The 25,096-nt window shown below is 50.3% G+C and overlaps 1 protein-coding gene across 7 annotated transcripts in view; it reads left to right on the top strand.

Annotated features, from left to right (window-relative positions):
• The window catches only part of RAB37 (RAB37, member RAS oncogene family), a 286,286-nt gene that overhangs the window by 61,519 nt on the left and 199,671 nt on the right, over positions 1–25,096 (top strand). The window contains exon 1 of one of the 7 annotated variants that reach the window (XM_063960691.1): positions 3,181–3,535. The exons of 5 other annotated variants lie outside the window; for them this stretch is intronic. In XM_063960691.1, coding sequence (XP_063816761.1) covers positions 3,461–3,535 — 75 coding nt within the window. In that variant the 5' untranslated portion in view covers positions 3,181–3,460. Of the gene's footprint in view, positions 1–3,180; positions 3,536–13,014; positions 13,202–25,096 lie in introns of those variants that run through there. One more of the 7 variants, XM_063960689.1, reaches the window with a different exon arrangement.

Genomic DNA, 25,096 nt, shown 5'->3' with positions numbered 1-25,096 from the left:
TACACACAGCCTGAAGGTCATTTTAGCCAATATTTTTTATAACTTTGTGCATTAAACAAAGTGTGTGTACATTCACACAATTCATTTATGTTTCATATACACCTTATATACACAGCCTGAAGGTCATTTAATACAATATTATTAATAACTTTGTGTATTAAACAAAGTTTGTGTACATTGAGCCATCAGAAAACAAAGGTTTCACTGTCTCACTCTCACTCAAAAAAGTCCGTATTTCGGAATATTCCGTATTTCGGAATATATGGATATGGGATACTCAACCTGTATATATATATATACATACAGCATGTGTTTATATGTATATACAGTATATATATATATATATATATATATATAAATAAATATATACACAATTCTACTCGTATAAAACAGCGGCACTCGGAGACGTCCCTATAAGTGAAAATGGTATATATTTATGAACCGAAAACCAACGTTTCGGGGCTCTCTGGCCCATTTGTCAAGGTGAATAAGAACAATTAAAACATTTACATGCCTTTATATAAAGTAGAAGCTTGCCAGTGTCTTGCGTCCGTCTGTCAGTGCAGCTGCCCGTTCCATTTTGGGTCGCACGGGCGGCTGCACTGACAGACGGACGCAAGACACTGGCAAGCTTCTTATTTATATAAAGGCATGTAAATGTTTTAATTGTTCTTATTCACATTGACAAATAAGCCAGAGAGCCCCGAAACGTTGGTTTTCGGTTCTTAAATATATATCATTTTCACTTATGGACGTCTTCGAGTGCCGCTGTTTTGTGCGAGTGGAATTCTGTTAATATCAGAGGACACCGGAGCAAGCTGTACTTGAGGGATGAGTGCCGGTTCTTTTGTACATATACATATATATTTTTATATTCGGTGTACATAGCAGCGGCACTCTCAGGTCATTATCATACAAGTGAACTGGCTAACGTCCCATTGATGCAACGTTTTGGTCTATTTCAACCATCGTCAGGCATTTTTGAGCCTGACGACAGTTGAAATAAAACAAAACTGTTGCATCAGTGGGACGTTAGTGGTTCACTTGTATGATAATGACCTGAGAGTGCCGCTGCTATGTACACCGAATATACATATTCGCTATGCACACCGTCCAGGTGAAAACTAAATTAAAGGAAAAAAATATATGTAGGGGTCCCCCCTATTTAATGGACCAGCACCGGGCCCTAGGAGCCAGCCTGATTCTAAAAAATATGGGGGGGGGGGGGGAATTGTATGGATCCCCCAAATTTTTAGAACCAGCACCAGGCTCCTCCAGTAAGGGAGGGTAATGCCACAGCCAGGGGACACACTTTACGGGTCCCGTGGCCAAAGCATTCAGGCCCCCCTAACTAGTCAGCAAAGGCCAGAGTGAAGTGGGGACCCCCCCCCAATACAGGGGTGCCCCTCTCCAGGGTACCCCAGGCCTTTGCTGAAGCCCGGTGCTATCCCCCACACCCCTGGGCGGTGGGTGCAGGGTTGATAGCTTACTTAAAAAGCAATATTGTCCTTTACAATGGGACTACAAGTCCCAGCAAGCCTGCCACTCATGCTGGTACTTGGAGAACCACAAGTACCAGCATGCAAGGCATTAAAGGCCCGCTGGTACCTATAGTCCCCCTGTAATGAAAATATTAAAATAAAAACAAAACACTAGCTTTTTAAAATATTTTATTTATCTGCAGCTTCGCCTGGCGGGTCGGCGGCCATATAGCTCTTTTGCCCGTCCGCCGACCCACCAGGGCTTCCGCCATCTTCGCCTGGCAGGTCGGCGGCCATATAGCTCTTTTGTATGGCCGCCGACGCACCAGGGCTTCGGCCGACTTCGCCTGGCGGGACAGCGCCCACCAGGGCTTCCACCGTTTTTGCCTGGCGGGTCGGCGGCCATATAGCTCTTTTGCGCGGCCGCCGACCCACCAGGGCTTCCGCCGACTTCGCCTTACGGGACAGCGCCCACCAGGGCTTCTGGCGTCTTCGCCTGGCGGGTCGGCGGCCATATAGCTCTTTTGCGTGGCTCGCGGCGGCCATCTTGGATTCCAAAAATGGCTCTGCACAGCAGCGCCATTTTTGAAAGTGGCAAAGCCCTCAACTATGTTGCCCTAATGGCTGCAGGGACTGGATCCATGATCCAGACCTGCAGCCAAAATGCCCGCAGAGTTTCGCCGCCCGCCGCAGAAGTCTCGCCGCCCGCCGCCGCAGTGAAGTCCTGCCGCTCGCCGCAGCAGTGAAGGCTCGTCGCCGCTGAAGTAACACTGCCCGCCTCCGCCCTCCGCCGCACAATCCCCGCCGCGGCCGCCCGCCGCCGCTGCATTATTCCCGGCTCCGCCGCAGCAAAGGTCCTGCTGCCTGTCTCTGACTCTCTGCCGCACAAGCCACGCCGCCGCTACCGCCCGCTGCCGGGTTCAGCTCCGCAATCAATGTGCCTGCTCATCAAACGTGATGATGAGCAGGCAAATGTACAAACTAGATTTGTGCATTGTATGTGCAGTGTAGGGAATTTTAAAGAATAAAAACAAGTGTGTAATGGAGTGGGGAAGGGAGGGGGGGCATTAATGTACAAATGTGTTAGACAATGTCCAGGGCTTTCATTAACTTAGCAGGGCCGCGATTGTGGCGCTAATAAGTTACTGAAAGACCTGACAGTGAGTGGACAAGAATAAAGCAGTGGTGTGACAGTGTTTGTAAACTAAACACAACCATGCCCTGTCTGACACTAACTGCAGCAGAAGACACTGGCTGGCACTCTCTCATCTCTCCCTGTAACAGCAGCAGCACTGACGGTGACATGGACATCGATGGTCGATGTTTCCGAACCATCGATGTTTTTGTTTCGATGGTAGTGGTTTTAGCATTTAATGGTGCCCTCCCGATGTTTTTCACCATCAAATGATAGTCATTCGAAGGTCTTCCGATGGTGGCTTGTTTTTTCTAATTCCCAATAGCTATGCCTCCTCTTGCTGCTGTGTCTGTATCAGGGAAACCTCCTAAGTTCGCTGGAGGCTGTCTGACACTCTCTCTGCTTCACACATGAGCCTGTTCAGCCAGTCCCCTCACCCCCTCCCCTCTCTAGGCTGCTGCTTAGCAACAGGGCCCACTGCTAGCTCTGATTGGCTTTCACTGACTCAGAGAGCCAATCAGAGCACAGACCTCACCCTGCAGCAGCAGCAACAGAAGCCACAGACATACGGAGCTGAGGAGGATTCAGAGGAGGAGCCAGAGTGACCTCACTGAACTTTATATCACCCCAGCTATACACCACCACTGATCAGGGGGCATCATTTAGGAGGGCTATGGACAAACTCCTTGCTTGAGTATGTTTTGGACTGTGGAAAGAACCAAGAGAAATCACAAAAAAATTGGAAAGAACATACAAACTCCACACCATAATCATCAGAATTGGTCCCATGTGAGACAGCAAAGCAAACCGTGCCCTGAGCCAGCTGCCATCCACATTATTGTTAATGGGTACTGAGTCTGAACCTCATGTACCAAGCTCCAAAAAGGGTCCCAGGTTACCGACATCTGGCTCTGATGGTGTGAGTAGCTTTATGCCTATGAAGGAATTTTCAGAGGTGAAGACTATTATGATTTCTCTCCTGCAGTCTTTGTCCAGCACTGAGGAGATGCACATGGCGCAGTGTCAGTCACTGTGCAGGAGTCTTGCTCAGCGCTGAAAGTATGGCGGTACGGGGCAGTACGGCGTACCAGTAAGAAATTCCCAGCCTGTACGCCGTACCGCCGGGCCATCCACCATACTGCAATGCTGCATCCCACTGGCTTCGTTCTGTGTGAGGGGAGGAGAGCGCAGCGCCTCTCCTGCCCCTCAATTCTCTTTGATGTCCGTTCATACTCTCCATCGGCGGCGGCTAGGTCAATCTGAATAAGGCACCGGTTTGCTAGCCAATCAGAGCTCACGGACCGGCAGCTGTGGCTTCTGATTGGCTGCCGGTCCGCGGGCTCTGATTGGCTAATGAACCAACGCCTCATTACAGATTGACCCCGCCGCCTCTGCTGGAGAGTGAGACCAGGCATCAAAGAGAATTTAGGGCAGGAGAGGCGCTGCGCTGCGCTGTCCTCCCCTCACATAGAAGAACCAGTCAGCGGTAAGAGGTGGTGGTGGGGAGGCAATGAGCACACAGTGGGGCAATGTATGTCTGGCACTGTTGGGGCATTGTATATCTGGTATAGGGGGGCATTGTATATCTGGTACAGTGGGGGCAATGTATAGCTGGCACAGGAGGGCATTGCAATTGTATATCTGGCACAGTGGGGGCATTGAATATCTGGCACAGGGGGCATTGTATATCTGGCACAGTGGGGGCATTGAATATCTGGCACAGGGGGGCATTGTATATCTGGCACAGGGGGGCAATGTATATCTGACACTGTATCTGGCACCGTGGGGGCATTGTATATCTGGCACCGTGGAAGCATTGTATATCTGGCACTGTGGGGGCATTGTATATCTGGCACTGTATCTGGCACCGTGGGGGTATTGTATATCTGGCAGCGTGGGGGGCATTGTATATCTGGCACTATGGGGGCATTGTATATCTGGCACTGTATCTGGCACCGTGGGGGCATTGTATATCTGGCACAGTGGGGGCATTGTATATCTGGCACAGGGGTACAATGTATATCTGGCACAGTGGGGGCATTGTATATCTGGCACAGGGGTACAATGTATATCTGGCACAGTGGGGGCATTGTATATCTGGCACAGGGGTACAATGTATATCTGGCACAGTGGGGCATTGTATATCTGGCACAGGGGGCAATGTATATCTGGCACAGTGAGGGCAATGTATAGCTGGCACAGGGGTACAATGTATATCTGGCACAGTGGGGGCATTGTATATCTGGCACAGGGGTACAATGTATATCTGGCACAGTGGGGGCATTGTATATCTGGCACAGTGGGGGCATTGAATATCTGGCACAGGGGGGCATTGTATATCTGGCACAGGGGGGCAATGTATATCTGACACTGTATCTGGCACCGTGGGGGCATTGTATATCTGGCACCGTGGAAGCATTGTATATCTGGCACTGTGGGGGCATTGTATATCTGGCACTGTATCTGGCACCGTGGGGGTATTGTATATCTGGCAGCGTGGGGGGCATTGTATATCTGGCACTATGGGGGCATTGTATATCTGGCACTGTATCTGGCACCGTGGGGGCATTGTATATCTGGCACAGTGGGGGCATTGTATATCTGGCACAGGGGTACAATGTATATCTGGCACAGTGGGGGCATTGTATATCTGGCACAGGGGTACAATGTATATCTGGCACAGTGGGGGCATTGTATATCTGGCACAGGGGTACAATGTATATCTGGCACAGTGGGGCATTGTATATCTGGCACAGGGGGCAATGTATATCTGGCACAGTGAGGGCAATGTATAGCTGGCACAGGGGTACAATGTATATCTGGCACAGTGGGGGCATTGTATATCTGGCACAGGGGTACAATGTATATCTGGCACAGTGGGGGCATTGTATATCTGGCACAGGGGTACAATGTATGTCTGGCACAGTGGGGCATTGTATATCTGGCACAGGGGGCAATGTATATCTGGCACAGTGAGGGCAATGTATAGCTGGCACAGGAGGGCATTGTGATTGTATATCTGGCACAGTGGGGGCATTGAATATCTGGCACAGGGGGGCATTGTATATCTGGCACAGGGGGGCAATGTATGTCTGGCATAGTGGGGGCAATGTATATCTGGCACAGTTGGGGCATTGTATATCTGGCAGCGTGGGGGGCATTGTATATCTGGCACAGTGGGGGCATTGAATATCTGGCACAGGGGGGCATTGTATATCTGGCACAGGGGGGCATTGTATTTCTTGCACCGTGGAAGCATTGTATATCTGGCACAGGGGGGCAATGTATATCTGGCACTGTGGGGGCATTGTATATCTGGCACTGTATCTGGCACCGTGGGGGCATTGTATATCTGGCAGCGTGGGGGGCATTGTATATCTGGCACTATGGGGGCATTGTATATCTGGCACTGTATCTGGCACCGTGGGGGCATTGTATATCTGGCACTGTATCTGGCACTGTGGGGGCATTGTATATCTGGCACAGTGGGGGCATTGTATATCTGGCACAGGGGTACAATGTATATCTGGCACAGTGGGGCATTGTATATCTGGCACAGGGGGCAATGTATATCTGGCACAGTGAGGGCAATGTATAGCTGGCACAGGAGGGCATTGTGATTGTATATCTGGCACAGTGGGGGCATTGAATATCTGGCACAGGGGGGCATTGTATATCTGGCACAGGGGGGCAATGTATATCTGGCATAGTGGGGGCAATGTATATCTGGCACAGTTGGGGCATTGTATATCTGGCAGCGTGGGGGGCATTGTATATCTGGCACAGTGGGGGCATTGTATATCTGGCACAGGGGGGCATTGTATATCTGGCACAGTGGGGGCATTGTATATCTGGCACAGGGGGGCAATGTATATCTGACACTGTATCTGGCACCGTCGGGGCATTGTATATCTTGCACCGTGGAAGCATTGTATATCTGGCACAGGGGGGCAATGTATATCTGGCACTGTGGGGGCATTGTATATCTGGCACCATGGGGGCATTGTATATCTGGCAGCGTGGGGGGCATTGTATATCTGGCACTGTATCTGGCACCGTGGGGGCATTGTATATCTGGCACAGTGGGGGCATTGTATATCTGGCACAGGGGTACAATGTATATCTGGCACAGGGGGCAATGTATATCTGGCACAGTGAGGGCAATGTATAGCTGGCACAGGAGGGCATTGTGATTGTATATCTGGCACAGTGGGGGCATTGAATATCTGGCACAGGGGGGCATTGTATATCTGGCACAGGGGGGCAATGTATGTCTGGCATAGTGGGGGCAATGTATATCTGGCACAGTTGGGGCAATGTATAGCTGGCACAGGAGGGCATTATATTTGTATAGCTGGCACTGTGGGGGCATTGAATATCTGGCACTGTATCTGGCACCGTGGGGGCATTGTATATCTGGCACAGTGGGGGCATTGTATATCTGGCACAGGGGTACAATGTATATCTGGCACAGTGGGGGCATTGTATATCTGGCACAGGGGTACAATGTATATCTGGCACAGGGGGGCATTGTATATCTGGCACAGGGGTACAATGTATATCTGGCACAGTGGGGCATTGTATATCTGGCACAGGGGGCAATGTATATCTGGCACAGTGAGGGCAATGTATAGCTGGCACAGGGGTACAATGTATATCTGGCACAGAGGGGGCATTGTATATCTGGCACAGGGGTACAATGTATATCTGGCACAGTGGGGGCATTGTATATCTGGCACATGGGTACAATGTATGTCTGGCACAGTGGGGCATTGTATATCTGGCACAGGGGGCAATGTATATCTGGCACAGTGAGGGCAATGTATAGCTGGCACAGGAGGGCATTGTGATTGTATATCTGGCACAGTGGGGGCATTGAATATCTGGCACAGGGGGGCATTGTATATCTGGCACAGGGGGGCAATGTATGTCTGGCATAGTGGGGGCAATGTATATCTGGCACAGTTGGGGCATTGTATATCTGGCAGCGTGGGGGGCATTGTATATCTGGCACAGTGGGGGCATTGAATATCTGGCACAGGGGGGCATTGTATATCTGGCACAGGGGGGCATTGTATATCTTGCACCGTGGAAGCATTGTATATCTGGCACAGGGGGGCAATGTATATCTGGCACTGTGGGGGCATTGTATATCTGGCACTGTATCTGGCACCGTGGGGGCATTGTATATCTGGCAGCGTGGGGGGCATTGTATATCTGGCACTATGGGGGCATTGTATATCTGGCACTGTATCTGGCACCGTGGGGGCATTGTATATCTGGCACTGTATCTGGCACCGTGGGGGCATTGTATATCTGGCACAGTGGGGGCATTGTATATCTGGCACAGGGGTACAATGTATATCTGGCACAGTGGGGCATTGTATATCTGGCACAGTGAGGGCAATGTATAGCTGGCACAGGAGGGCATTGTGATTGTATATCTGGCACAGTGGGGGCATTGTATATCTGGCACAGGGGGGCATTGTATATCTGGCACAGGGGGGCAATGTATATCTGGCATAGTGGGGGCAATGTATATCTGGCACAGTTGGGGCATTGTATATCTGGCAGCGTGGGGGGCATTGTATATCTGGCACAGTGGGGGCATTGTATATCTGGCACAGGGGGGCATTGTATATCTGGCACAGTGGGGGCATTGTATATCTGGCACAGGGGGGCAATGTATATCTGACACTGTATCTGGCACCGTCGGGGCATTGTATATCTTGCACCGTGGAAGCATTGTATATCTGGCACAGGGGGGCAATGTATATCTGGCACTGTGGGGGCATTGTATATCTGGCACCATGGGGGCATTGTATATCTGGCAGCGTGGGGGGCATTGTATATCTGGCACTATGGGGGCATTGTATATCTGGCACTGTATCTGGCACCATGGGGGAATTGTATATCTGGCACAGTGGGGGCATTGTATATCTGGCACAGGGGTACAATGTATATCTGGCACAGTGGGGCATTGTATATCTGTCACAGGGGGCAATGTATATCTGGCACAGTGAGGGCAATGTATAGCTGGCACAGGAGGGCATTGTGATTGTATATCTGGCACAGTGGGGGCATTGAATATCTGGCACAGGGGGGCATTGTATATCTGGCACAGGGGGGCAATGTATGTCTGGCATAGTGGGGGCAATGTATATCTGGCACAGTTGGGGCAATGTATAGCTGGCACAGGAGGGCATTATATTTGTATAGCTGGCACTGTGGGGGCATTGAATATCTGTCACAGGGGGGCATTGAATATCTGGCACAGTGGGGGCATTGTATATCTGGCACTGTGAGGGCATTGTATATCTGGCACCGTGGGGGCAATGTATAACTGGCACTGTGGGGGCATTGTACTGTATATCTGGCTCTGTGGAGGCAATGTTACTTCATCATTGGGCATTGTGTGTGTGTATATTATATATGTATATTATACACACAATGTCCAGTGATAAAATAATATGTTGCCCAGGGTCTGGCCCTGCCCCCAATCCCAATTCCCACTTCGCAAAATGGAAATGCAGGCTTTTACGCATGCGCTAGTCATATAAATAGTTTTCACCATCGAATACTTTTGATGTGATGGTTATAACCATCGCATAGAAAGTTTCAATGGCGGAAGCATTGCCATCATATGATGGTTTGCTTTCGATGTCCATCCCTAGCACAGCCGCACGCAGGTCACTGTCAGTGCTGCTGCTGCTGCTGCATCTGCTGCTGCTGCTGCCCAATCACTGTGACAGGGGTGTGCTTTCATGGCTGAAAGCACGTCCCTGCTGCACTGCCGCTTCTAATGCTTTTTTTAATGGGCTTTTACAGCCCTCTGCATGGCCACGCCCCCTGCCCGCCCCTGTTTCCGGCCATTTACTATTAGCAGCGAGAGGAACCGTTCAAGGTGCCTCCAAAATCATTTTTTTAACGCTATAAAAGATTACTATAAGAAGATACTTATGACACAGAAGATGTCATAAGTATCTTCTCTGTATTCTTTTAATCCCTTTAATGACAGGGGAGGCACTGCCTCCCCTGACTGCACGTCCCTGCATGTGACAGATCTGGCCAGCCGAGTGAGGCAGGAAACGTCTGCAGTGTACAGGTATATGTTTCACGTGCAGGGGGGCGTAGTTGGCCGGGTGAGGCACCCACTGTCCTGGTGTTTGGAAGGGGAATGGGCGGGTGGGGGGTGCTATATGTTTATATGCTAAGTGTGTGTCATGTGCTGTGTGTATGTATCCTATGTGTGTGTGTGTATGTGCTGTGTGCATGTATGCTATGTGTGTGTATGTATCCTATGTGTGTGTATGTGCTGTGTGCAGTAGCGGATCTTGCCACGGGCAAGCAGGACTTCTGCCCGGGGCGCCGCCTTCCGAAGGGCGCAGGGCACCATCCGGAGGGCGCCGCACCAGGGCAAGATCCGCTGCTGTTGTGTGCCCCCCGCTGCCGCTGGCCGCTGCCCCCCCCCCCCCCCCCCCCCCGCTGCCGCTGGGAAGGGAAACTAGATGCGTACGCGTCTCGTTTCCCTTCGTGGAGAGGTCCTTTACTGTGCGGTTTCCGATGACGTCATTGCGCACCGCACAGCAAAGGTCCTCTCCCAGCCTGCCCCCAGTCCATTCACAATGCCCTGCGCTGCCAAGAGCGCAGCGCAGCACAGCACAGGAAGACGGAAGAGGTGTGGAGAGGAGAGGCGCACGATTGTGGTGAGTATAACACTCTCTCTCTCTCGACTGCCTGCAGTAATGTGTAAAAAAGGGGGACTGCCTGCTGTAATGTGTAAAAAAGGGGGACTGCCTGCAGTAATGTGTAAAAAAGGGGGACTGCCTGCCGTAATGTGTAAAAAGGGGGGACTGCCTGCAGTAATGTGTAAAAAAAGGGGGAATGCCTGCAGTAATGTGTAAAAAAGGGGGACTGCCTGCAGTAATGTGTAAAAAGGGGGGACTGCCTGCCGTAATGTGTAAAAAGGGGGGACTGCCTGCCGTAATGTGTAAAAAAGGGGGACTGCCTACAGTAATGTGTAAAAAAGGGGGACTGCCTGCCGTAATGTGTAAAAAGGGGGGACTGCCTGCCGTAATGTGTAAAAAAGGGGGACTGCCTGCAATAATATGTAAAAAAGGGGGGACTGCCTGCTGTAATGTGTAAAAAAGGGGGACTGCCTGCAGTAATGTGTAAAAAAGGGGGACTGCCTGCCGTAATGTGTAAAAAGGGGGGACTGCCTGCCGTAATGTGTAAAAAAAGGGGGAATGCCTGCAGTAATGTGTAAAAAAGGGGGGACTGCCTGCAGTAATGTGTAAAAAAGGGCGACTGCCTGCAGTAATGTGTAAAAAAGGGGGAATGCCTGCCGTAATGTGTAAAAAGGGGGGACTGCCTGACGTAATGTGTAAAAAAGGGGGAATGCCTGCAGTAATGTGTAAAAAAGGGGGGACTGCCTGCCGTAATGTGTAAAAAAAAGGGGGACTGCCTGCAGTAATGTGTAAAAAAGGGGGACTGCCTGCCGTAATGTGTAAAAAGGGGGGAATGCCTGCAGTAATGTGTAAAAAAGGGGGGACTGCCTGCCGTAATGTGTAAAAAAGGGGGACTGCCTGCAGTAATGTGTAAAAAAGGAGGACTGCCTGCAGTAATGTGTAAAACAGGGGGACTGCCTGCCGTAATGTGTAAAAAGGGGGACTGCCTGCTGTAATGTGTAAAAAGGGGGACAGCCTGCCGTAATGTGTAAAAAGGGGCTCTACCTGGTGTAGTGGCGCTATTGTGCAGCGTAATTTGAATAATGGAGAGGAGACTACTATACACCGTAGTATGAATTGGCATTCTTTTGTGGCCACGCCCCTTCCCAATGAAGCCACATCCCTATATATTTTGCGCGCACCAGCGGCGCGCACTGCTCCTGTCTTGTGTAGGGGGGGATGGGCGCCAGTGCCGTTTCTTGCACACAGCACTAAAATACCCAGTTACGGCACTGGTATGCATGCATGTATGTATGCTTTGTATGTGTATGTGCACATGTATGCCGTGTGTGTATATGTATGTATGCTCTGTATGTGTGTCTGCAGTGTGTATGTTTGATCTGTGCATTTATGTATATATGTTTTTGTAAGTATGCCATGTATGTATGTATGTATGTATGTATGTGTATAGAAGTGTGTGTGTGTGTGTATATATATATATATCTATATAAAAAACACAACATATGTACATGCATACTTGAACGGAACCCTCCCTCCCCCAAGAAAATTCTGCGCTTGCCCCTGTGCAGCGCAGAATAGGTAGGTAAGAAGGAATGACTCTCTGGCCTGCATGTACATCCCCTGCACACGCTCATGGGGGGTCATTCCGAGTTGTTCGCTCGTTGCCGATTTTCGCTATACTGCGATTAGTCGCTTACTGCGCATGCGCAAGGCTCGCAGGAGCGCATGCGCTTAGTTATTTTACACAAAAGTTAGGTATTTTACTCATGGCATAACGAAGCTTTTTCATCGCTGTGCTGATCGTAGTGTGATTGACAGAAAGTGGGTGTTTCTGGGCGGAAACTGGCCGTTTTATGGGAGTGTGCGGAAAAACGCAGGCGTTTCTGGGAAAAACGCGGGAGTGTCTGGAGAAACGGGGATGTGTCTGGGCGAACGCTGGGTGTGTTTTTGATGTCAAACCAGGAACGAAACTGACTGAACTGATCGCAATGGCTGAGTAAGTCTGGAGCTACTCAGAAACTGCTAAGAAATTTCTATTTGCAATTCTGCTAATCTTTCGTTAGCAATTCTGCTAAGCTAAAATACACTCCCAGAGGGCGGTGGTTTAGCGTGTGCAATGCTGCTAAAAGCAGCTAGCGAGCGAACAACTCGGAATGAGGGCCATGGATTGGTCTTATTAGTACATAATCGCAGTCACACGTGTACACAACACACACAAACCACTAAACAACGTTTTCCCACATATGCCCCAACTGAATTAACCAGTAGTAATAATTTTATTATTTTGCTAATTTTTCAGTTAATCTGTGCTGAATTATGATATATGTGCAAAGATTTTATCAGGTGGATCATTAATTAGACCAGATTATTTCGGTTGCAAAACCGTATGAGGTAAACAGACTATTACTTCACTCACTATAGGTATATAGGTATATAGGTATAGTATAGGTAGGCACTAGGCAGGGACATATAACTTTGAGAAGACAGGCGATCCTTGCAACCTGAAGCGAGCAGGACAGGTGGGCGGGCAGAGTCAGGCAGTGGGCGGGGCGATAGCGGGCAGAGTCTGGCAGTGGGCGGGGCGATAGCGGGCAGAGTCAGGCAGTGGGCGGGGCGATAGCGGGCAGAGTTAGGCGGGGGGCGGGGCGATAACGGGTAGATTCAGGCAGGGGGCGGGGCTGCTGCTCGCATACATAGGTGCTATGGGCGTGATTACCGTATGCCTCGCCCATCCAATTAGGCACCTCTAGGAATAGTTTCCGCCCAGTTCCTGGTTCGGGTCTCGCTCAGAGAACCTGGAGATGTCCGTGACCATGAATGGGGAACTTCAGGCATCAGTCAGAAACACCCGCAAAATCACTGGGACACCCGGATCTGTTTACGACTTAACTTGCAAGGTGTTGTATGCATACATGTGTGTATGTGCTAGTGGCGCCGTGTGACAGCAGCCCTAGCGTACTCTGCACTGTCTGTATAGGGTGACGGTGTATTAAGTGGGTGACAGCCAGTGTCAGCGCTATACAAAATGCAGCAGCCCGTGTAACTGGAGCGCTCCCGCTGTCACGCCAGTCAGCGCCTGGTATACGCGTATTACCCTCCCCGGGTGCTGCCAGGCGGCAGAGAAGGGGTTACACGCCGCCGTCCGGACTCCTCTGACGGATGCTGCGGTCCGGGCGCTTCTGCTCTTGTCCTAGCACGTGACTTCTTGTGGTGTGGTGGCGCGTCCATGCCTGCCCACCCGTGACATGCTGTCCGGGCCACTGCTGGTGTGTAGCCTGGCCGCCAGTAACATCCCTGGCTATTCTAACGTGTCCGCTTGTGACATCCAACATTAACTGTTTACTGATGTATGACACGCCCACTCGAGTCGTGATATCCCTGATAGTGGTCATCTACTGGTGTGTAATAACTAACATAGCCATCTCTGTGACATCTCATTCCCAAACTGACTGCTGATGTGTGACATCCCGTACTGACTGTTGGGGTGTAACATGTCCTCCTGTGCAGGCTTGGACTGGCCCACAGGGGTACAGGGGAAACCATCGGTGGGCCCTACTTCCTGGGGGCCCACCTCCTGCCCTAAGGATCAGGTTCCAGACTGTGCACTTGAATTATACATTATACAAATGTTACCTTATACTGGACTGTGGTGTATTTTCTACAGTGCATTGCTGTTATTAATCTGGTACATTATCATGCATGCAGCAGCTGATTCTACTGTATATTATTTATGAAGGGGCCCAGACATTGCACTCTCTAATGCAGAGCTGGCCCTAACCAATATGATGCTCTAGGCAAGATTTTGGCTGGTGCCCCCTAGCACCGCCGTTAGTTCTTCAGGAGATGACTGGCATGAGTCAGCTGGCAGCTCTGCTAACGTCGGGCACCTTTTGTTTATGAAAATGCATCTTATTTGCATTACTATGTGGCTAGGATGCACAAGCAGCTTCTGCTGATTAAAATGATATGCAGCATGCTTATATTCTGCGTGCGACTGCGGCTGTATCTGCATATGAAATGCTACATTACAGTGATTACCAGGAATACACTGCAACGTAGCATTTCGTATGCAGATATAGCCGCAGTCACACACAGAATATAGGCATGCCGCATATCATTTTAATCAGCAGAAGCTGCTGGTGCCCCTAAGCATACCAAATGCCCCAGGCATTTGCCTAGTTTGCCTATACCTAAGGCCGACTCTGCTCTAATGGTTAGTCAAACCAATGAGGAGCAGACTGGCTACACCCCTAACATGGGCCCCTACCCCTACATGCCCCAGTCTGACACTGCTCCTGTTACATCCCTTACTGACTGCTAGTGTGTAACATGTCCTCCTGTGACATCCCTTACTGACTGCTGGTCTGTAACATGTTTTACTGTGACATCCCGTACTGAATTCTGACGTGTAACATGTCCACCTGTGTGGCATCCCATACTGACTGCTAGTTTGTAACATGTTCTCCTGTGACATCCCTTACTGACTGCTGGTGTGTAGCATGTCCTACTGTGACATCCCTAACTGACTGCTAGTGTGTAACATGTCCTCCTGTGACATACCTTACTGACTGCTGGTCTGTAACATGTTTTACTGTGACATCCCGTACTGAATTCTGACGTGTAACATGTCCACCTGTGTGGCATCCCATACTGACTGCTAGTTTGTAACATGTTCTTCTGTGACATCCCTTACTGACTGCTGGTGTGTAGCATGTCCTACTGTGACATCCCTTACTGACTGCTAGTGTGTAACATGTCCTCCTGTGACATGCCTTACTGACTGCTAGTATGATACGTCCTCCTGTGACATCCCTTACTGCTAGTGTGTAACGTCCTCCTGTGACATCCCTTACTGACTGCTAGTGTGTAACATGTTCTCCTGTGACATCCCTTACTGACTGCTGGTGTGTAGCATGTCCTCCTGTGACACCCCTTACTGACTGCTAGTGTATAACATGTCCTCCTGTGACATTCCTTACTGACTTCTGTTGTGTAACATGTCCACATGTGTGACATCCCTTATTGATTGAAGTGTGTAACATGTCCTCCTGTGACCAGAGGTGCACCAAGGCGCCATGGTGCCCGAAGCAAGGGTATGTTTTGTCGCCCCCTCTACTTTACTGAATTTGGTGAATGTTGCATTTGAAAAGAATTTTTTTTTTTTAAAAATCTTAAATTGGTGACAGGGCTGGTTCTAGACTTTGTAGAGCTCAGGGTGAGAGTTTCCATATGTTAATCAAAAATATAGGGGTGGGGCTTCATGGGCAAGGGGCATGGCCACAGAATAGTTGCAATTCAGATTACACAGCACAATATTGTCTGTGATTCACATTACACCACACAGTAGTGTCCGTTATTCACATTACACCACACAGTAGTACTCCTATTATACACTTTATGCCACACAGTAGAGCCCCTTATACAAGTTACATAACACAATAGAGCCCCTTATATACGTTATGCCACACTAGAAACGCTTATACATATTACTAAGCAGCTTCTATTGCAGAGAGAGGTGCTGCAACAGCCGGGGCAGAGATATGTGCTGCAGCAGCCGGGACACAGAAAGAGGTGCTGCAGCAGCTGTGGCATAAAGAGGTGCTGCAGCATCAGGGGCAGAGAGTGGTGCTGCAGGACAAGTAACCCTGCTGCACAGCTACAAGCAGACAGTAAGACATATAAAAAGGGTGGCAGAGCTCCAGCATGTGCCGTTGTCAGGATCTCCTTCTGTCGCCTCTGACCTACCCTGTTCCTTATTGAGTCTCCGAGTCAGTGTGCACCACCTCTGCTTCTCCTCCTCCTCCTGTTCTGCGGTTGCCTGTACAGCGGGCGAAGGGAGTGGGTAGTCAGGCGGCAGCGCCCTCCTATTTTTCCAGCGCCCGGAGCTCGTGCTCCACTGGAGCCACCCTCTCTACACCCCTGCCTGTGACATCCCTTACTGACTGCTGGTGAGTGACATGTCCACCTGTGTGACATCCCTTACTCCCTTACTGGCTAACTGCTGGTGGTAACTTGTCAACTTGTGAAACCCATGATTGGCCATTAATATCATCATGGGCTGCAGATAACATGTCTATTTCTGACATCTATGCTTGCTGTCTACTGTTGTGTACATAACATGTCCAATTTACATATGTTTTCCAACTATAAACTATGCAACATCCTAGAGTGTTTGTCTAATGTTGTGCATCATACCCACATGTGACATCTCCTTTCTGTCATATCTGTGCCCACACGTGTGTAGCGTCACAAATTTATGTAATCTCCGTTCTGACTGAGGGTCTGATTCAGAGATGGACACAGTACATGTCGCAGCTGCGTCTTTGGACACAGCAGCATGTGTACAAATTGTAATGCAGCAGGAGATGTCTGTAGGAAAATGACGCCTCCTGTCAGCATGTGCAATCCCAGTACTGTATCAGAAGGTGCAATGGTTGGAGCCCTTGTCCATCTGGGTAAATAGTTGGGAAAACATGTCACGTAAATTTGAATTGTGAATATTAATATTTTCTGTTTACTAGTCTGCTCTTGCTGGGAGACTGGCTCCAATAAGAGCCCATCCTAGCGAACAGCTAAAGGCAGAGTGATAGCTTATGTTATAATACTGCATCCTGATTCGCTGTTGTGGGCTTACTGCGCATGTATTGTACCTGCTGCCTGCTTTTGCACTACAGAAGCATGAAACATTTTTCTCTAGCATCCATAAGGGATATTGGGGAGACCTAGTATGATTGGGTATAGACGGGGTCCAAAGGAGCCAGTGCACTTTAAATTTCTTCACTGGGTGTGCTGGCTCCTCCCTTCTATGCCCCCTCCCACAGGCAGTTTAGAAAAAAGTGCCCTCAGGATGCACATCTCTGCAGCTCCAGAGAGTTTTCTTCAGTTTCTTTTAAACGTTTGTTATTTTCGGTAGGCTGTTTGGGCAACAGCATACCTGCACCGTGGGAGTTAGGGGGGGGGGGGGAGACGATCACCGGCCTTGTGAGGTGCAGAGCCGCTTCCCTGCTGCAAGACCACCGTCCTGAGGGCGGCTTGTTCAGCAGGGCACTGCGCCTTGGCTGTCACTGCCGCAGCGCGCCACACACCCCTAACATATACGTGAAGGTGACGACTGTGGTGAGTACAAACCGGTGGTCCCGCTAGGGGTGTCCCCCGGTTCAAAGTGCAGCTGAACGCGGGCGCAGCATACGGGACCCTCCTGGGGGGACCCGCTAGAGCCCCCCTGTGTAGACTGGCTTCAAATAGCTTGAACTAGCACTTGTTTGACGTTTTTAAGTAAACAGGAGACGTTGCCAGCATAAAAAAAATCACTGTAGCTCTGGTGACATTGTAGGGGGCGGAGCTACCTCAGAGCGAGACCAGAGGCATTTTGGCGCCTTCCTCTGCTTAATGCAGCCACAGACAGCGCACACAGCGCTTCCTGCCTTACAAGCCACGCTGGAACACTGGTACAGGGTGTAGCAAAGGGAGAGAGCCGCTATTGTACACTATTTGGGTCCTCTACAGGATAGAATTTATTAGTGTTACTGTGATATAATTAGCTGTCAGCCTTACTGGGAGTGTGCAGCTAGGGTTGTGCTGGTCTCTCTCTCTCTCTCTCTCTCTCTCTCTCTCTCTTACATACATTGACAGGCTTGAAAAGTATTACTGTCTGTGTGTATGTATATGTTCTTGTGCTTACTGTAAAACATGGGTAGACAAAAGCTGTGCAGTGTATGTCACACTAGATTCTCTCCAGTATCATCTGATTCTGATTCACAAATCAGTGAAGGTGCTGGGGGAGAGGGTCCAGAGCCCTCCTGGCTAGGGTCTCTTAAAGCTCTGATGTTTAATATGTCATCCCAGCTCACTGCTAATGCACAGAAAACTCAGCTACCACAACAGGCTGTTGCAGACTTAGCTGCTAGGGCAGATTTTAACCCCCCCCCCCCCCCCCCTTCTCATGCAGCACTACAGAAGCCTGGTCTGCCTGCTCTACTTTCTGATTCAGATGAGGAAATACGGGAGGATGGGGAGGACTTGGATTCCGTTAGTGGGGATTCCGATTCTGCTCAGTGTATTGAACCCCTCATTCTGGCTATACAAGACGTGTTAAAGCTCACTCTAGAGGACGCTGCGTCACAGCAGTCGTTTTTCTTTACACAAAACAAGCTTAATGTCACTTTCCCTGATTCTGCAGAGTTAGATGACTTATTCAAATTAGCCTGAAAAAATCCAGACAAAAAATTCCAAGTGTCAAAAAAGTTTTTGCGCACTTTCCCATTTGCTCCTGAAGATAGGAAATTTTGGGAAGAACGCCCGGGGGTTGATGTATCAGTGTCTCGACTGTCCAAAAAAGGCGGTGTTGCCTGCCCCGGGGGCTCCTTTGCTATAAAGGATCCTGGGGACAGAAAAATAGAGGCTACACTCAAATCTATTTACGTGGCAGCAGGTGTATCGCAAAGGCCGGTCATAGCAGGTTGCTGGATGACCCATGCTATTCATTAGTGGGCCACTCAAATTCAGGAGGGCCTCTCCGTGGCTATGCCCCTGGTCACTATGGTGACCCTCCTAAGGCACATTCAGGACACGACACGCGTCCTGTGTGATTCGCTCAAGGAGATGGGGAATATTAATGCTAGGACTTCTGCCATGGCATTGTCGGCACACAGGGCCTTGTGGTTGCGTCAGTGGATAGTGGACGTAGAATCCCTCCCCTTCTCTGGGGAATGGCTCTTTGAGGTTGAGTTGGATACGTGGATTTCCAAGGTAACTGCTGGGAAATCCACGTTTCTCCCCTCTGGGGCCCCGCCGGCGAGATGCTCCTACCCGGGGCCGTCTATTCAATCCTTTTGGCCTAACAGATTTCGATCTAGGGCCAGAGGTGCCTCCAATGTGGCTAGAGGCACCAGAGGTAAGACAAGAAAGCCTGCAAACTCTGGTTCTCAGGAACAGTCTACCAGTTCTGCTTCCACTAAGGCCTCAGCATGACACTGCCCACCCACCCCGAGGGGATCTCGAGGTGGGAGCTCGACTGCATAACTTCAGCCAGGTCTGGTAGGTTTCCTGCCAGAATACCTAGGCCAGGGACCTCATTTCTCGGGGCTACAAGCTGGAGTTCGACGGGGCTCCTCCCCAACGCTTTTTCAAGTCAAGCTTACCAGCTTTGGAGGATATGCAAGTTACGTTGCAACAGGCCATCCAGAAATTGGTCCAATCCACACATCATTGTTCCAGCACCAATACCACAACGAGGCAGGGGTTATTACTCCAACCTGTTTGTGGTACCGAAGCCGGATGGTTTGGTAAGGCCCATTTTAAATCTAAAGTCCTTGAACCCTTACCTAAAGGTTTCAAGTTCAAAATGGAATCCTTGAGAGCAGTGATTGCGGGCCTGGAAGAACAGGAATTCATGGTTTCCTTGGATATCAAGGACGCCTACCTTCGTATTCCTATTTGGCCACCTCATAAGGCTTATCTGAGGTTTGCCCTGCTTGACGACCTTTACCAGTTCCAGTCACTGCCCTTTGGCCTGTCCACAGCTCAGAGGGTATTCACAAAGGTAATGGCGGAGATGAAGTTACAGCTTTGGGTCCAGGGGGTCAATGTTGTCCCTTACCTGGATGATCTTCTGATTAAAAGCCAGATCCAGGGAGCTTTTATTGTTCTTTATCGACCGCACTATCCAACTTCTGTCACACCATGGGTGGATTCTCCAATTTACAGAAGTCCCACCTGGAGCCAACTCAGCGGCTCCTGTTCCTGGGGATGTTACTGGATACTGTGGCCCAGAAGGTGTTCCTCCTGGAAGACAAAGCGAGAACACTTCAGGAGATGGTCTGCATGGCGCTCCGACCTGCTCGAGTATCCATCCATCTCTGCATACGATTGTTGGGGAAGATGGTTGCCTCATACAAGGCGATCCAGTATGGGAGGTTTCATGCCAGAACATTTCAATTGGATCTCCTGAGCAAGTTGTCCGGATCACATCTACAGAAGCACCGGATAATACGGCTGTCACCTCAAGCCAGGATTTCCCTCCTGTGGTGGCTGCAGTCCTCCAATCTCCTGGAAGGCCGGAGTTTTGGGATTCAGGATTGGATCCTCCTCACAAGGGATGCGAGTCTGAGAGGATGGGGAGCTGTCACCCAAGGGTCGCAGTTCCAGGGCAGGTGGTCAGCCCACTAAGCCCTCCTTCCGATCAACATTCTGGAACTTCGGGTGATCTACAATGCTCTGCTTGAGGCCTCTCCTCTGCTCAAGGATCACACGATCAAAGTACAGTCGGACAACGCCACAGCAGTGGCGTACATCAATTGGCAAGGAGGGACAAAAAGCGGAGCCTGCATGTAAGAGGTGTCAAAGATACCTCTCTGGGCGGAAAGAAATGCAAGAGCAATGTCCGCAATCTTTATTCCGGGAGTGGACAACTGGGAAGCAGACTTCGTCGTCACGATCTCCACTCGGGGGAGTGGTGGCTTCACCATCAGGTGTTCCAGCAGATCATCGACCGGTGGGGCTGCCCACAAATAGACATGATGGCTTCTCGACTTAACAAGAAGCTTCACTGGTATTGCTTACAAACCAGGGACCCTCAGGCGAGGGCAGTAGATACACTGATGTCGCCTTGGCCTTACTGGCTGGTTTACCTGTTTCCTCCGATTCCGTTGCTCCCAGGGGTGCTCAAGCAAATCAGAAATCAAGGAGTCCAGGCAATTCTGATTGCCCCGGATTGGCTTCGGAGGGCGTGGTACGCAGATCTTCTGGACATGTCCGAAGACCCTTGGCCTCTACCACTAAAAGAGATCTTCTTCAACAAGGACCGTTCATCTACCTGGACTTACGGCGTCTTCGTTTGACGGCATAGAGGTTGAGCGAAACATCCTAGCTCACAAGGGCCTTTCCAAAAAGGTTATTGTTACCATGGTTCAGACCAGGAAACTTGTGATGTCAAAACAATATAATTTTATCTGGAGAAGATATGTTTTTTGGTGCGAGGAACGCATGTATTCACCTGCAGAGTTCCACTATGGACATTTCTTATGTTTCCTGCAGGCTGGTGTGCATAAGGGCTTACGTCTGGATTCCGTTAAGGTCCAGATTTCAGCTCTCTCCATTTTCTTCCAGAAGAAAGTGGCACTGTTGCCAGAAGTTCAGACCTTCTTGCAAGTGGTATTCCACATACAACCTCCTTTTGTGGGATTTGAATGTGGTGTTGGAATTTCTACAGTCATCCTAGTTTGAACCTCTGATGACGGTATAAGACAAGTACCTCACGTGGAAGACGGTGATGTTACTGGACCTGGCTTCTTCTAGACGTGTCTCAGAATTGTTGGTTTTATCTTGTAAAAGTCCATACTTGGCCTTTTACGAGGACAGAGCGGTGCTCAGGACTAGGCAGCAGATTCTGCCGAATGTTGTCTCCTGTGTGTCACGTGAATCAACCTATTGTGGTTCCGTCAAGTTCTGATGCTTCTGCTCCTCCGGAGGCATTGGATGCTGTGCGAGCCTTGAAGATCTATGTCAAGCGGACGGCTCGGATCAGAAAGACTGATTCCTATGATGCGCAGAAAAAGGGTTGTCCTGCTTCAAAACAGTCCATTGCTCGTTGGCTTAGGCTTACTATCCAACAGGCCTATGTGTCGGCAGCCTTAACTGTTTTTAAGTCTCTGAAGGCCCATTCAACAAGATCGGTGGGCTCTTCTTGGGCTGCTGCCCGTGGAGTCTCAGCCTTGCAATTAGACCGAGCTGCTACCTGGTCGGGGAAGAACACTTTTGTGAAGTTCTACAAGTTTGATACCCTGGCCAAAGAAGATACCCAGTTTGGGCAGGCGGTGCTGCAGAAGTCTCTGCACGTTCCCGCCTGTTCTGGAAGCTTTGGGACGTCCCCATCCTACTAAGTCTCCCCAATATCCTTTATGGATGCTAGAGAAAATAGGATTTTAATTACCTACCAGTAAATCCTTTTATCGTAGTCCTTAAGGGATATTGGGCGCCCGCCTCAGTGCGTTGACTTTTCTGCATGTTCTCTTTTATGTGGCTAACTGTTCAGCTGTTGCTGTTATTGTTACCAGCCATTGCTGGTTGTTGTATGTTTAGTGGTGTGCTCACCACTCATATATGTCCTTTCTACTTCGGGCACTGATTTTACCTATAACTGCCTGTGGGAGGGGGCATAGAGGGGAGGAGGCAGCACACCCACTGAAGAAATTTCAAGTGCACAGTCTCCTTTGGACCCCGTCTATACCCCATCGTACTAAGGGCCTATTTCAGACCTAGTCGCACGCTGGCTATTTTTTTGCACTGCTGCGTCCAGGTAATCGCCGCCCACAGGGGAGGGGGGATTCGCTGTGCAGGGCTGCAAACGCTTGTGCATAAAGCTGCACAAACAAAAGTTTGTGCAGTCTCTGCACAGCTCAGGACTTACTCGCTGCGATGAACCAGGACGGAGCTGATGTCAGGATCCCTCCCTGGAAACGGTCGGGCATGCATACGTTCGCATGGACAATCCCTGAAAACAGTCGGTTGACTCCTCCGAACGGCCTCTTCCTGTCAATCTTCTAGCGATCGCTGGTGCAATCGCTTTCTTTGTTAGATCCGTCGCCAGTGAGCAACGCGCCTGCGCATTGCGATCCATGCGCAGGCACACTTCAGACCTGATCGCACCGCTGTGAAAAACCGCAACGTGCGATCAGGACTGAATGCCCTTCGGTGACATAGAAAGTACATGCCTGCCTCAGTCTCCTTATACAGCATGCTAACACTAACAAACAGGACAGGGTCCCCTGGGTGCAGCACCTTTGACCTTTGGCACCCTGAAGCCAGTTTCATTACTGCAATGCCAGCCGGCGTGTCTGACCTGTAGGCTGTGAGGGAGGCTAGTAGTATCAGGCTATTGGGCTATTAGTCACGTTCATTTTTATTATTCTTTTTTACTTTAATTTTTTTTTTTTTTTTAGTGATTTAAAAATGAAAAAAATTGTAGGGGTACTTTACCCCCATCTGAACAATAAGTAGGTGGACACCGGCCAACACTGCCCGCCTACTTATTCACTGTCAACACAGCCAGGGCTGCTTCTGTCAACAGCAGAGATCGGTGCTGGATCAGCCCTGCTGATGCTGCACCACAGAAGTGTGTCTGCCTCACATGTTGCATTCCTGCAATTGCCTGCCTCCCCAGGAATGGGTACCCCACCCCTTCCCACATTTGGGGGGGGGGGGGGTCCGTGACGCGAGAGCCGGGGTTTGAGCCGGAGCCACCGCCGCCGGGTGACATCACCCGGCAGAGCGATTTAGTTTGCCAGACCCGCCACCGGGGGACAGATCCCTGCACAGAGCTGGCAGTGCAGAGGTAATTGAGGATGCAGGTAGGGTGCAGGGACACTGGGGAAGGGGTGTGAGTGTGCGGTGCTGGAGCCACTGTGCGGGGCCAGGCAGAAACTGAACAGCAGCAGGCCAATGCTCCTTTCACAGTGTCTGCCCCTTCTCCAGCCCAGTGTCCCCCACCATTACTCACCCTGCCAGCAGAGTGTTTCCCCCTTCCCTCCCCAACCAGTCCACTGTGCCATCTCACTGCCCTCCCATCTAGAACCCCCAATCAGTCCAGACATACTGATCCACCCCCCTAACCCAGTGTCACACCCCTATCTCACTGCCACCTTCCCACCCTGCTCAGTGCCTCCCATTCATAGTGTCCCCCCATACAGCCCTGTGTCCCCCACCATCTCATGAACTCCCTCTTCCCTCCCCCAACCAGCCCCCTGCCCCCATCTCACTGCCCCTCAGCAAGAACACCACCAGCCAGTCCCATTACATTCAGCCCCTCATTCAGTCCAGTGTACCCCCTTACTGCCTAGTGATCCCACCACCATCTCTCTGCCCCCTTCCCATCCTGCTCAGTGCCTCCCCATTCATAGTGTCCCCCACCATCTCATTAATTGTGCTCTGCCTGGCGCAATGTGTATAACACGCTCTGCCTGGCGCAAAGTGTATAACGTGCTCTGCCTGGCGCAAAGTGTATAACGTGCTCTGCCTGGCGCAAAGTGTATAACGTGCTCTGCCTGGCGCAAAGTGTATAACGTGCTCTGCCTGGCGCAAAGTGTATAACGTGCTCTGCCTGGCGCAAAGTGTATAACGTGCTCTGCCTGGCGCAATGTGTATAACGTGCTCTGCCTGGCGCAAAGTGTATAACGTGCTCTGCCTGGCGCAAAGTGTATAACGTGCTCTGCCTGGCGCAAAGTGTATAACGTGCTCTGCCTGGCGCAAAGTGTATAACGTGCTCTGCCTGGCGCAAAGTGTATAACGTGCTCTGCCTGGCGCAAAGTGTATAACGTGCTCTACCTGGCGCAAAGTGTATAACGTGCTCTGCCTGGCGCAAAGTGTATAACGTGCTCTGCCTGGCGCAAAGTGTATAACGTGCTCTGCCTGGCGCAAAGTGTATAACGTGCTCTGCCTGGCGCAAAGTGTATAACGTGCTCTGCCTGGCGCAAAGTGTATAACGTGCTCTGGCGCAATGGGTAGAACGTGCTCTGGCGCAATGGGTAGAACGTGCTCTGCCTGGCGCAAAGTGTATAACGTGCTCTGCCTGGCGCATTGTATAGGAGGTTCTACCTGGTGCAATGTGTATAAGCGACACTATGGTGTGGTGTAATGTTAATTGGCACTATTATGTGGTCATGCTCCTTCCCCATGAAGCCACACCCCTAAAATTTTGCAGCGCGGCTTCGGCGCGCACTGCCTGTAGAGTCTAGGGGTGGGGCTCCAATTCACTTTCTGCCAAAGGGGACCACAATGTCAAGTTACACAGCTCTGGT

Source organism: Pseudophryne corroboree, chromosome 3 (assembly GCF_028390025.1).
Source record: "Pseudophryne corroboree isolate aPseCor3 chromosome 3, aPseCor3.hap2, whole genome shotgun sequence".
Classification (NCBI taxonomy): Eukaryota; Metazoa; Chordata; class Amphibia; order Anura; family Myobatrachidae; genus Pseudophryne; species Pseudophryne corroboree.
Note: the sequence above shows the minus strand (reverse complement) of the source record. Positions and strands in the feature narration are given on the sequence as shown.